Source organism: Dioscorea cayenensis, chromosome 15, assembly GCF_009730915.1.
Source record: "Dioscorea cayenensis subsp. rotundata cultivar TDr96_F1 chromosome 15, TDr96_F1_v2_PseudoChromosome.rev07_lg8_w22 25.fasta, whole genome shotgun sequence".
In the NCBI taxonomy this organism is placed as follows: domain Eukaryota; kingdom Viridiplantae; phylum Streptophyta; class Magnoliopsida; order Dioscoreales; family Dioscoreaceae; genus Dioscorea; species Dioscorea cayenensis.
In genome coordinates this window covers 20,114,346-20,129,076 of record NC_052485.1, presented here as the reverse complement: position 1 = coordinate 20,129,076, position 14,731 = coordinate 20,114,346, and the positions used below count along the sequence as shown (strand labels likewise).

At 34.2% G+C, this 14,731-nt stretch overlaps 1 protein-coding gene across 1 annotated transcript; it reads right to left on the bottom strand.

The window, feature by feature from the left end:
* Window positions 1-381: 381 nt before the first annotated feature.
* LOC120277217 (receptor-like protein kinase 7) lies at window positions 382-4,364 on the bottom strand. The gene is made up of 2 exons (XM_039283971.1): window positions 1,423-4,364; window positions 382-819 (listed from the first exon to the last, which is right to left on the bottom strand). The coding sequence occupies exons 1-2, from the start codon at window positions 3,971-3,973 to the stop codon at window positions 404-406; spliced, it is 2,967 nt and encodes a 988-aa protein (XP_039139905.1). The 5' UTR covers window positions 3,974-4,364; the 3' UTR covers window positions 382-403.
* Between the last annotated feature and the right edge of the window lie 10,367 nt (window positions 4,365-14,731).

Sequence of the window (14,731 nt, the reverse complement as noted above, 5' to 3'; positions counted from 1 at the left end):
TCAAACCTCGGCTTAGCTCAACTCGATTGCAGCCCTCGGGACTGCATAGAATGGTTATGAACTTCGGACAACCAATAAGCAATTTTTCTTATCACCGTCATTAAACCATGCTAAGTGATTTTTTTTTATAAGTATAAAATTAAAAATCATTTAAAATCAGTAGAAAAAAAATCTTCCCAATTTTTTTTTTCCAGTTCAAATGGTTACATACCTCACAGTGCAAGTGCTCAATTATTTATGTTCTCAACAATAAAGTACAAGAGGTTATTCCATAATTAAGTTTTTACAAAATTGATAAGAATTATAGTACATAAATATATAGATAAAAGGACCATTAGAGTTTAAGAGATCACACTCCTGCGCCTCGTCCCTTTCAAAAGAAAGTTTGAGAGACCAAGTTGCTCTACATACTACTTAAAAATTCATCACCCTTGTCTTCAACACTAAACCTGCTTTCCGCCTTATTATCACTACCATTCTTGAAATCAAGTCTAATAACAACACGGCCAACAGCAACCTCTTCCAGCAAATGCACAACAGTCCTCATAGAAGGCCTCATTGCAGGCAATTTCATAGTGCAAAGCACTGCAATTCTCAGCACTTTCAGTGCCTCATCTTTAGCCCATTCCGGGATCTTTTTATCCACTAACTTCACCACACTTCCTTCACTTGCCAATTGTTCTGCTACCCAATTCACTATGTCTTTGCCCTCCCCATAAATTGGCTCTATTGGCCGTTTTCCGGTCACCAGTTCCATTAGCACCACTCCGAAGCTGTACACATCACTCTTCTCGTTCACCTTCCATGTATATGCATACTCTGCATCATGAACTTAATAACTCAGTTTTTTACCTTTTTAATATGTTTATTTGAGCCCTTTTTACCCAATTCTATGTTTATGATGATGATAGATGCACATATAAATAGGTGCTCAATTTAAGAGATTTAGAAGGAATTACTTAATTGTATGTCAACTATCTAATCAAAATCTTACACTGTATTGATAAATTAGTCCTAAATTTTACAAGGCAAATAACATCATATTATAATATCAAACTCAATTTCAGTTCAATCAAATCACATGCAATATCATTTATTTATTTATTTTTCCAAACAGCTACAAAAGTTCACAATAGTAAATTATCTGACTTACAATTTTTAAAAGACAGAGAGTACTCTCATAATAGACCAATAAACAATAGATAAACAGCAGTGTTAATAAAGTACTTTATAGTATAGTACTTCACTCAAAGTGATTTCCATCTGATACTAACTCTTTGCAGAGATGATAAACACTTAATGGTGACACTATACTAACATCATATATATTAATCTCAATAATTAAATAATGAATTAATTAAAAATAAATAAATAAAAAATAGTTTAGTAAATCTAATGAATGAGATAAATCAGAAGCCAAACCTGGAGCAATGTAACCGTACGTGCCAGCAACCACGTGCGAAGAAAACGAATCCCTCCCGCCACCACCGCTACGCAGTATCCTGGCCAACCCGAAATCAGCGATGCGAGGCTTGAACTGCTCATCAAGCAATATATTACTGGATTTCACATCCCGATGCAAGATCGGACGGTCACAACCATGATGCAAGTACTCTAGCCCCCTCGCCGCCCCCAACGCGATCTCGACACGTGCCTCCCAATCCAACCCCAGCTTTTCCCCCTCGCACGTGTGAAGCCTATCCCATAGGCTCCCATTGGGCAAGTACTCGTACACGAGCAAGCTTGCCTCCTCGCACGTGACACTGCAGTAGAGCTTGACAACGTTCACGTGCCGGATCGCGCTAAGGGTAGTCACCTCCGCATCGAACTCACGAGAACCGTTGATCCTTTTCTCTCCGAGCATCGCAGTCGTACCTCTCTCCTCGGGATCTGGTTGCAGAGGTATATGCTTCACCGCCACGATGATTCCGTTTCCCAGGGCAGCGCGATAAACGTTTCCCGAACCTCCTTTTCCGATTAGATTCTCGGGTTTTATCGAGTCTATGATCGTGTTCTCATTGACGGTTAGCTTTCGGAACGATTTCACATCCCAAGAAAGTTTTGGGTGATCGTGACCGTCAGATTTCCGTTTTCGGGAGATTGTGATGAGAGTTAGCGATACGAGAAGAATGGCGCAAGCGACGAGCAAGCAGACGAGAAGGGTGTGGAAGCGCGCCGGTGAACTGTCCGGCTCCGATGAGCATCGACGGAGGAAATCGATGTCGTAGCCGCAGAGCCCCGGGTTGCCGATGAAACTCTCGTTGAAGACTGGGATGGAGATCGCTGGTGGGACTTCGCCTTCCAGTTGATTGTTGGAGAAATTGAGTGAGCTCAGCTTTAGGGACATGAGGCTCGCCGGGATTTGTCCGGAGAGTTTGTTGTCGGAGAGATCAAGGGAGTTCAGGTTCGGTAACTGTCCGATGCTCGCCGGGATCGGGCCGGAGATTGAGTTCTTGCGGAGATTCACGGAGCTTAGGGCGGTACAACCGCCGAGGGAATCAGGGATTGGGCCGGAGATCGAGTTATCCTCCAAATCGATGCTGGTGAGCTGCTTCAATTCGCCGATGCCGTCCGGGATCGAGCCTGAGAACTGATTGAATGACACGTCAATCGAGACAAGCGACGTGGCTTCGGCGATCTCCGGTGGGATCTTGCCTGTGAACTGATTGTTAGCGATGAAGAGCTGGTGCAATGATCCTGCTTTGCCGATACCCGAATCAATTTGACCTTCAAAATTGTTCGATGTGAGATCGATGATGTTTACATTTGGAAGGCTCCAGATCCCGGTAGGGATCACGCCGGAGAGCGAGTTGTTGCTGACTCGGAACCTCCCCAACGTCGTGCAATTCCCATAGCTCGCCGGGATCTCACCGGAGAACTTGTTCTCCAGCATCAGCAGCTTCAGCATCGTTCCCTGCCGGCACATATCGGGCGGGATCTTGCCGGTGAAGGAATTCGTCGACACATCAATGAAATTGAACTTCGCCCAACTCCCAAGCTTCTCCGGGAGCTCGCCGGAAAGCTGATTCGAGTACAACGACAAATTAACAAGCTCCCGGAACTCCCCAAGCTCCTGCGGCACCTCGCCGGAGAACCCATTCATGAACAACTGCAACGACACAAGCTTCGTCAAGAACCGGATCTCAGAGAGGTTCCCACTCAATTGATTCTGAGAAGCATCGAAGAACGCGAGATTCGAGAGGTTGCCGAACCCGGCCGGAATCTCTCCGGTGAGCGCATTGTCGTAGATCTCCAGCTGATTAAGATTCCGAAGCTTCGAGATCTCCGGCGGGATCACGCCGGAGATCTTGTTGTCGGCGAATTCAAGATCAACGAGAGCCGTTAGATCGCCAATCCACGATGGAATCTCACCGTTGAGATTGAGAACGGAGAGATAAAGCGAGCTGAGTTTCGTGAGGTTCCTAACCGACTCTGGAAACGGGCTCGGATCCAAACCACCGTTATCCCCGAGCCTTAAATCTACCAGGTCGGTAAGGTTACCGAGCGATTCCCAAGGGAATTGACCAGAAAACCGATTCATCGTGATGTCCAAGACTCGGAGACCAGTCAACGGCGAGAGATCGGGGACAGTTCCGGTGAGCATATTGAAACCCAAATCGAGGTGCTGGAGTTTTGTGCAGTTGCGTATGTCGGCGGTGACATCACCGGTGAGGTTATTGGAACCGAGAGCAAGCTTGGAGAGAGAGGGAAGCTTGCAAACGGATTGGAACGGGATTGTTCCGTGAACACCGCTGTCATTCAAGTTGATCTCCGTTACGGAGCCCGTTGAATCACAGACGATGCCGGAGAAGTTGCAAGGGGAGTGATCGGACGACCAGGATTCAAAGCCGGGAGTGGTAGTGCTAATCTTGAGGGAAGATTTGAGATTGAGGAGGATCTGGAGGTCAGTTTCGGCGGCTGTGCCTCCGGCGAGGAGGCAGAGGAGGAGGGGTAGAATGGGAAAGAGGGGCATTCTGGGAAGAGAATGGGGGAAGTTTGAACTTCGGTGAAGTTGGGAAGAGGGTGTGGATGGCGGTGAAGGGTTTTAGTGATTTTTGGCACGTGGGATAAGTGTGCTTCTGTCGTTTTCTGTCGTATGTGAACTGCTTCTCTGGCAGGTACCGGACTGTGCCACTGTGGCGAGCCGCCGAGCTTGACTTCGGGCTCGTCATTGGCCGGTGAAATAAAGCGACACGGTGAACACGCAGGTATGTGGATTTAATTCATTACTAACCAATAAAGTGTTTGCTTATATATATATATATATATATTTTTTTTGGGAGAAAGAAAGTGCATGCATTTGCATTTATTACATATATATACACCTCTTTATTTTGGTTTGTTTTTTTTGGATTCGCTTGATTTGCATGCCATTGTTATACTCCCTTCTATTGGTTTTGGTTTTTTTTTTAAGATTCTAATTTATTGGTTGTTAATGGCGAAATATGTAATATTTTTTTTTTTGTTAAATGATAATAATCCTGTTAAGTTGTAGTAGGTGAATGTTTATGTAGAAAGTTGAAATTTATAGCAAATATATAATAATAAAAAGAGTGTTTAGTTAACATTCTAAAAAAAATTTATAGTAAATATATAATAATAAAAAGTGTGTTTTGTTTAAAGATAATTATTATTATATTTGAAATTTAGAAGAATGATATATATATATATATATAATTAAATAAATGTGAATTAACCCAGCATTGAATTTTTAATGTTTGAATTGAAAAAAAAAGAAAAGAAATGCCATTGGGTTTTTATTATAGAGGTGGTAATATATTGTGATATATTAAAGTTAGAATTTTTGTGATTATTTTTATTTTTTATTTTTATTAACTCATTAAGACGGCACTTTGCATGGTAAATTGAATAACAGTAAAAGTGTTAGAAATTTATCTTTTGAGATTTGATTAAAATTCAAAAGAAAATTGATGTCGTGGTTACTTAATGACATCAGTGCTGGCGTCAAATTAGTAGATGAGTGTTGGTTGTTAGAAAAAAGAATGTAGGAATACAAAAACAATTCATGGATAAACTGCAAATTCGCGAGGTATAATAATAATATATATATATATATGATATTAGGCGACAAGCACATAAAATATATCCATAAGCTCAACAACATCATACCCTCAGCTTGCGTAAATTTCGATCTCGGGCAGAATCCTGATATCAATGGACTAAGAGGTTGTTGATGTATAATAATATTTTCAATTTTTTTTTATCGGTTATATTATAGATGGGATTGACTTTGTTTACGATAGTATTAATTTGTTATATTTTTCGCATAGAAACGTGTCACATTTCTTAGTTAATTGAAAAAATAATAATAACATCAGTACTAAACATCAAACTCTTCTAAGAAGGTTTACATTTCGTATCTTAAATTAATGGATGTGATAACGAAGGTCAGCATTGACTATGTGCATTTACAATTCAAGACTTTATTTAAAAGCAAGATCCCAAGAATGCTTACTTTATGGTTGAATGAAAAAACTACTACTGACAACCAAAAATGCAGGCAAATTTCTTTTCCTTCTTGTGATTACCATCTGCTATTTTATAATTGCAAAAGTTGGTGAGATTAAGGGGTTTTTACCCCATTCTTAGTTTGTTGAATAACAAGATCCCAAGAATGCTTATTTTAGTTGAATGAAGAAACTAATACGGACAACCAGAAACTCAGGTAGAGTTCTTTTCCTTCTTGTGATTACCATTTGTTATTTAATTACTGCAAAAGTTGGTGAGATTAAGGTATGTTTTTTTATGCCAATCTTATTTTATTGCTGTTCTACTCAGTGGTTAAACAGACAAAGGGCACTAATTGTATTGGATATATATATATTTATGGCACATGTTCTAGATGAAAGTTACATCTCATTTGGTGCTAGACTAAAAGAGTCTTTTTCTTTAGTCAGTGGTTGTGGATGTTCATCTTATACTAACATAGTCATCATCTTATTGGGTCATAGCTTAAAATATATATAGTGCTATTTATCTGCCATACCAAGTTGTTTGACATATCTTTTCTTAGAAGCAAAACCACTGATAATTAATCTAGAATGCTAGGTAACCAAATAGATAAAGATGTATATAGGGTTAGGTTTAATTTCTAGGTTTTGCATACCTAATAATACCCTATTATTCGTCAAAGCACTACATGTTTTATTTATGATAAAATACAGGTTAAAGTAATACTTTTAATTAAAAAGATTGATTATTACTAATTAGTATGATTTTTAAGCAAAGAAAACATCTAAGCTAAAATAGAAATGCGTGAAGGGATGAAGAACAGGGATTGATGCCATTTCATATTGCAGTCTTTGCAGAGTGATGTTAACTTCATTGGAAGATGTGTATTTGTTTCGTATGCATGAGACAATTCCAACAGGTGTCTAATTCTTGACTTTGTTGTTATGTTGGTGCACATCACAAGACTAGAACATCCCCCAAGAATCAAATGCTTAAAGTCTGGGTAGGTTAAATTTTTATTCGGTCCCCCTTTTTACCTGGGCCCCCTACCTGGAAAATTTAATCATTCAGTATGTACACTCTTACTTTATCAATATGTGATTCAGACTACAAATCTACACTTACAATCAAGAACCTGTTATTATCAGTATCTAGTGGGGTTTAAATTTAGGGTTAATGTGCGGACTTAAATCCAGATACTAACAACTTATGCAGTGGGATCAATGTCACTGGACTATTAACCCTTTGTTATTGTCTTTCACTTTTAAAAAAGTGTCGCTTCAACAATTTTTTATTTTTATTTTTAATTTTACAATAATATATATAGTATGCATCAACTACGAACGTCCGTAGGTGATAAAAAAGAAGAGATAGAAAGAGACAGAAACAAATGTCTTTGTGAACAGTGCCAAAAGCTTGTGCTGGGTTAAGAAATGAATAGGTGGATGTTGTGTTGTTTTTTATAATTTTTTTTTGTGTAGGTGTTAATATAAATCGGGTTAAACGACAGAGATTGATTTAGGTGACTGATATGTTATTTTTTATATGTGCAAGTGTTTACAGAAATCAAATTGAACGGTTGAGATTGATTGAGTTATTGTCTGATGGTTCAGATAAAATATTGTACATTTCAGTTTTAATTGTATAATTATTTATAAATACAATAACACTAGCTATATGCACAACAAAGTCTGGATGAGAATTGTAGTCCAATTTTATCCTATCTCCCTCTACTATGATGTTAAATAACTATTGTGTGATTTTTTTTTTAAGTTTATTTTAATTTATAAGTTCTAAGTAATTATATTTTTTTCAAAATGTATTAATGAAATCCATACATATGCATTATGGGCTATTATAATGTTAATTTTAAATAAAAGAGCTATCAGCTATGCATTAATAGAGTAAGTAGTTATTAAAAAAAAGAGTAATTTTAATCCCATGATCAAATTTTTTTTTTTTTTAATATTTTAGAAGACTTATTAATTTTCTTATTCCTTCTGAACACTTATTTGAAATGGAGGGAGTAACATGCAGATGAGGACATTATATGTCAATCATATACTCGTTTGGTTTGATGAACATTAGTTAAACACCAAAAAAACATGGAATGTGTATATGAATATATTATATGAATGATATACATTAATTGTTAATATTATAAATACATTGTTTGGTTTTATATTGTTGGCTGAAATAGTATGTGATGTAAATTTTGAAAAAATAAATATATTACAAATTTATTAATAATAACCCATTTATAATAGGAGAGTCAAACGTTCGGATATTTTGTTTGAAAAGGAAGATAATATAAAATACAACATATAAGTTTAAATATATATGTGCATAGACATAATTATTTATTTATTGAAAAGTCAATGGTGATTTTTAAATTATGTTATTGTTTATATTGATGTCTTAAATACAAAATATTCATTCTTATCCTTTTAGTTTATGTTGGCTAAAACTAATAGACATTTTATTTGGCAAAAATCAGCATGTCACTTGAGAGGTTAAAAAGAAACAGAGTCTCCCACTCTGTGAACTATTTAAACCTATGTATTTTGCTAATAAAATATATCAAATTTCTTGTTAATAAGATGATCATAATAGTTATGACAACTTTGGAAAAATAAAAAGAAAAATATTAGTGTAAACCTTAAATAATTAATTGTAAAAGATCACCTAAATTAAAATAATAATAATAATTAGTGAAATCCTAATAATAATACCCAAAAAAAAAATTGCTTCACTTAATTTTAATTTCTTAAGCTAATGATTGATCTCAAACTTTTGACCAAGATTAGAATCACAGAGATTGAGAAAGGTAAAAAGAGTTCATTTTGTAGGGAATAAGATATGGTCTATTAGATATGGTCTTCTTAATATGGTTAGGTCCAAGATTGTTAATTTATTGATTAGAGTTTTTATTATTATTATTTTACTATTTATTACTTGACTCATTAGTCTTATCATTGATTATTGAAGTTGGGTGAATGTCTTTTTACTGTTAAATACTTATTTTTATTTTTTTAAGTTAATGTAAAAAAAAAATTCAAAAATGAAAATGGTTATCCATAATTGTGTTTTTTTTAATCAAAAGAATTGGTAGGTTTAAGAAAAATCATGTATTTTAATCTAGATGTGATTGCTAACAACCTCTTTTGCTAAAAAGTTTTTGGTCTAAAATTCTAAAATTTTAAGTGAAGCTTATCTTTTGAGAAAAGAAGGAAAACAGTGAATAAGTTGCTTTTCTTCATCACCTTCTCTAGTATTCCTTTAATTATGATTTTTTTTTTTCATTCAAAATCAAAATAAATAAATCAAATATAATTTTTTCTTTTATAATTAAAAAAATACACAAAGACAAATAATTGCCATTGTCTCCTAGACCAAAGCACAGTCCAAAAGCACATGTTTATTGAACCATCTACCATCCACTTAAACTAAAAGACCATAAAAATGGGTTGTCTCTTGTGGCCCTTTATCTTTTCATTGAAAAATTTGATGTCCCCCTTTTTTTTTTTTTCTTAAGTTAGTCCACCACAAAATAATGCTTTTCCACATTGCATGCTTGCTTTCATAATTTCATTTATGATATTGTCCTCAACCTCAATGATTTGAAATTCTTGAGGGCTGCTTCTAACTATTATGCATGTTTACATGAAAATTTTCTATGCTGTGTTTGGCCACTTGTGGACTTTGATGAGTCATGTTTTTTGACTTATAGTACTTGATGACAAACAGCAAAGCATAAATGCTAGTTAGACAAATCAATGGGTGATTTGCTCCTCTCGTTTTTTCTTCTTATTCAAAGTTAAAAGAGACAAAGTATAGCATGGAGGTAGGCACAAGCAGAGATGAATCTAGAAAATGAATTGAAAATGATGTCTTGGTGTATCGACACCGAATTCCCTGTGTATTCAATAATTCTTTTTTTTTTTCTGTATTAATTTTCCACCCTGAACCTAGCGGTAAAGTGCTTGAAGCTCCTTGCACTTTCACCTAACTAGTGTGGAGAGCTTTTTGAGGGGAAACTTGCAAGTCAAATTTGGGGGAAGGTGGGCGTCAATCCTGATCTCTCTGTCCGCCTAGGCAGTCACGTTTTCCCTCTTTGTTGATTTGAGCCTATCTATTATATCCTATAATGAGATGAGTTTAGATCTCAACTCATGCTAGGTGATGACATAGGTGTTTTGATGTAATAATTTTATGGCTGTCTAAATCATTGACAATTAATTTGTCCATATTTCATTAAAAAAAAAGTTAATAAGGTAAAATAATAATATGCAAAAATTACAATATTAAATGAAGTTTTATAAAGACTCATATTATGACAAAAAAAACTACTAGATAGAAACACTCGAAGAGGGGCATTTATTTTGTCTAAAATTTAAAAAAAAAATTACATGAATTTTTGTTTGTTTTTGTGATATAAATTAATTTACTTATGTTTGTCTATTGATTTTTCCTCATTGTTGAATAGAAGAGTCAAAAGTTTTGAGTGTTGAAAGTTAGACTTGTAGAACCTGGTCTTTTTTTGTTAACTAAAAGTATTTGTTAATATTATTGTTTTTAAGAAATAATGAACGAATAAATTTAATTTAATTAATCATTTTTGAGAAGAACATATTATAAAGGCCTTCTTTGATCGTCTAGTCCAACGTTTTTTTTTCTTTTTGAGAAAAATCACAAGATGCATGTATCTTTTTCTTTTTTTTCTTTTTAATTCCCAAATCCTTAAAATTTAATGTTTAAAGTTTAGAATATTTTTGTTATTTTATTAAAATATTGAGAGTACATGATCAAATAGGAAATTTTTTTTAAAAAAATAAATAAGTAAAATAAAAAATATTTTACCATCTGAATGAAAAAATATATAAAATTTTTAATAATTTTCTTTTTTGCCTACCTAAGCTGTGGTTATAAACTTTATAAATAAATTAAAAAATAAATAAGTTAATAATTAATGAAAAATAAGTGTTATATTATTTTTTTTAATAATAAATAAATAATGAAGTCATTCTAATTAATTATTCTATTAAAAGAAACTATAGGATAATCCTATTTGATATTTAAGCTGATACAAAATACTTACTTTTATTATTATGATTATAAACTTCATGCACAATTTTTTATAACCATGATATGAGTATAGACTTGTCCCTGGTTTAGCTTGAACAGTGAATCAAACTGGAACTGGCATTTTGAGAACCGAATCAAAATCTTGAACCGGAACTTTAAGATTCCGGTTAAGGTTCTCATGAGTTGAACACCGGAACCCGAACTGAACTGATGGTTTTGATTTTATTTTTTAAAATAATATATATATATAATATAATTTTTTGATATATTTTAATAATTGGAACTGAATTATTTAAAATTAAACTAGAACCAGAACTGTTTTGGAAACGAACCTAAGATTGGAATTTTAAAACTATGGTTCAGTTCTGGTTCTAAAGTTTATAAAACCAGAACTAGTTTCAAATCGAAACCGAACCGTGATCTATATGAGTATATATTTATTTCGATAAACTCATGGACATTGAATAAGCATCATAAATCATAGATTAGACATCTCAATTATAAGCAACATGTACACATTCGATTCCTAAATGAGTGTTATTTAAGGTTTTGCCATTTTGATTAAGTAAATATTTAATAGCTAAATATTTGCCTAAAATACTTAAAAACAAAATTGTATATATATATATATATTTCCAATGAATGCTCCACTAATTGTCTCTCGTACAACATTAATCTCTCACCTACCTTATATCCTCTTCAGTCCCATTTATGTGTCTCCTTCATAAGCCCTTTTTTTCGCCACTTAGGAAAACTATAAAGCATTAAATAATTTTTTTCAAATTTATTTTTTATCATTAATGTATTTCTATATTTTTTCAATATCTTTTTTAAAATGTAAAACATTATTTTGAGAGATGGAATAAAAGAAATAATTGAAATAAAGAGGGAATAATGACATCTCTATGTATTTTTAAATAAATATAATTTTGAAAAATTGATATATATATATATATTTATAAATTTAAGATTATTAACTAATTTTAATGGAGTTTCCTAATGGGTAAAGGTGCAAGTGAGTTGAGGTATTAACTTTTTGCCTGGGGACATTCTTGGTATATTTTGTTCACTTTGTCAATATATATATATATATATTCTTTGTTAATACAAAATTTTCTCATTTTAATAATTATTTAAATTTTCAAAAGAATTCAACAGCCAATTTTCAATAGTCCACTAATTTTCTAATATCTCTTAATTAGAATGCTTTTGATGTTAAAGTTTTAAGAGTCTTTTTGGATTGCAGTAATGGCATGTAGTGATAGATACCACCTTTGGGTATCCATCTTGAGTCATGAATATCTTTGCAAGGGTAATAGTGATCCCCATGCATGATGATAGTCATCACCTTTATTATTGGAGGTAATGGCTATTACTCTTATCCAAAAAATTATAAATACCTTTTTATTAAAAAAAGTTTTCTTCTTTTTCGTCCCAATCCACCTATGAACTCTTGCCTAACTTTCCTTTCTCTGTCACTTATCCTCTCGAATCTCCTTTCTCGAAGCTGTAGCACCGTCTCTAGCACTAGCGCCGGTGGTTGAACTTTGTGAGATAGCCTTGCTTCCCCTTGCCTCTACTACCCTCCATTGCTCTCCAATGATGGTACTCCAACGGCATTAATGGCATAAAATCATAAACATAAGTCTCTCATATAATTAAATTACACTTGCCAACATGAGCAACCACCTATAATTTACATCCATAAATAAGTATGCGCACACCCGTCACATGCAATCCTTAGCATCATCATCGGCATTTAAAAAAGAAAATAAAATCTCCGCCATCCTTAACTTCAATCCCTACAAGCATCCTATCAAACACTTGTCCTGAAACCACAATGGTATTTCACCGGGCACTTTGCAAGCATCCAACAAACCTCTATATTAGCGTACCAAATTCTATACCTACATAAAACATATACAATGCAAAACCACATCTTCCCAAAATTTTCTATTCTAGTAATTTAACACAATCCATGACATGGGACATTTCCTTCATTTGACTTCAAGCCAATTATCCTAAGATATACATACTATCACCCACACATGATATCAATAAAAAGCACTTAGAAATTTCAACTCATATTTGTTGTAATATGTAAGAAATCCACACTTATCATTCCTTTTATACCTAAGTGTGCACAAGCAACCCAACAGCGAGTCTCAACGACACCATTGAAGCCTATAGCAATGAAATTAAATTAAAGGGTTGGTTGGTTGCCTGTGAGTGAAATCACATGTAAGTAAAATTATAATGTAAGTGAAAATGTTACATCAATGCTTATTGGTTTGTTGTAACTGAAAATACTGCATTTATTTATTTTTTATTTGTTTGGTTTGATATAAGTTTAAAACTATAACTACCATGTAAGTGGATGGTGAGATTTTCCAATTAGCTATTATTATCTATTATTATTAATTATTTAATATTTTCATAAAATTTAATTTAAGTAAAAAAATAATTAATTAATTTAATAAAGTATTTATTAAATTAAAAATATTTAATATTTCTTTAATTTTATTACTTGAAAAATTTTATAATTAAAATTTAAAAGGTATAATATCCGAATTGGTCCTCCTACTTTTCTCTTTTCTTTTTTGGTTTCTCTACTCAGAAATATTCCCAATTAGTCCTTCTACTCTTGAAAATAGACCCGCCCTGTCTTGCCTTCCCATTGCCATCCTAGGTGATTGGGATCCAACAAGTAATTTATATAAAAATCATAGTATCATGGTTTAATGGATTATAAAGAGATTATATCATAGTTATATTGATTTGTCAATTTTTTATTCCAAAAGAAATAAAAAGAACTTATGTTGGTGAGTGTTCATATGTAAGCATTTTTTCTATTTAATTCATCGATTTCTAGAATGAGATAGTAGGAGTCCTATAAGAGGTAAGTCTCATTAGAGGTTTTTTTATATAATTTAAACTCAAAATTATTTACTCAAGCTATCTGAGTTTATATCAGTTGAATAAACACTTGTTGGTTAAGCAAATCTAATTCAAAAACATGGATATTATTTTAATAAAATTTAGAAATTTAAAATCTTACATTATTGTTAAACATTTATTTTATATTATTGTTCCAATAGAAAATTGGAGCAGACATTGATAATTTAAGAAGTTTGAAAATTGTGCAAGTCTTTTATTGAGGTAAGGGTAAAGTTGGGAAAAGAAAAATAATTTTTTTTCTTATTTTCTTAACCAAACTAGAGAGCGCGAGAGCCAGATTTGGCCCAACGCAGCCCAAAACCGGCCCGTCAGAACTCGCCGGGTTATGACTCAGTTGGCCGGGCCGAAAACCCTTAATTGACCTGCATTTTAGCAGGCCCGGTTACGGGTCAAACTTTTGTTAACTAATGGCCTGGCTGGCCACCCGTCGGGTTTGGCCCAAGAACACGATGATTATCATATTAATTAATTTTTTTTAAAAAAAAGGCATTTTTTTTAAAAAAAATTCAAAAAAACAATTAATTAAAATGATAAAGCACCAGGTTCGCAGGCCAAACTTGGCGGGTTGGCCAGCCAGGTTATGGGTTAACAAAAGGTTGACCCGTAACCAGGCCCGCTATAGTACGGGCTGGTTATAGGTTTTCGGCCCATCTGTCGGGTCATCTGACGCAACGGGTTTGGGCGAGCTGGTTCCAGGCAAGAGTGGGCCAAATCTTGACCCGCGCCCCTCTAGTGGGATAGGCTCTGTGCGTGCTTAACACACTCTCACGCACATATGAGCGTGTGCCCTTCACAACCCCCCACAAACTCAAAATGCTATAAAGCACGATCTACTTTCACGAATTCTTCACATGACCGACGTGGCAAATGAGTTTCTCTCTCCTAGTCAGCATATATTTTAAAAAAAAATTGAATCCTCGATTTCAAGTCTGTCAGCCCTAATCTCCTAATCTTTTTGTTTTTCTTTAACCCACCACCACCCCTCTTTGTAGCGTCATTAGTCATTTGTTCATCGACGCTTCCGCCATCGGCGCCCGTCAATCAACGCATATCCGCCGAAACTGCTTGTCGTCGGCCCATTTAACCACACCATTAACAATTCGTCAATTGACAACCGTCGCCGACGCCACTGGTACCGCCGCTTGTAGCCAGCCCCGACAATCACACCATGGTAGCTTGTTGCCGGCCGCCGTTGATGATCACCTTATATGCGAGA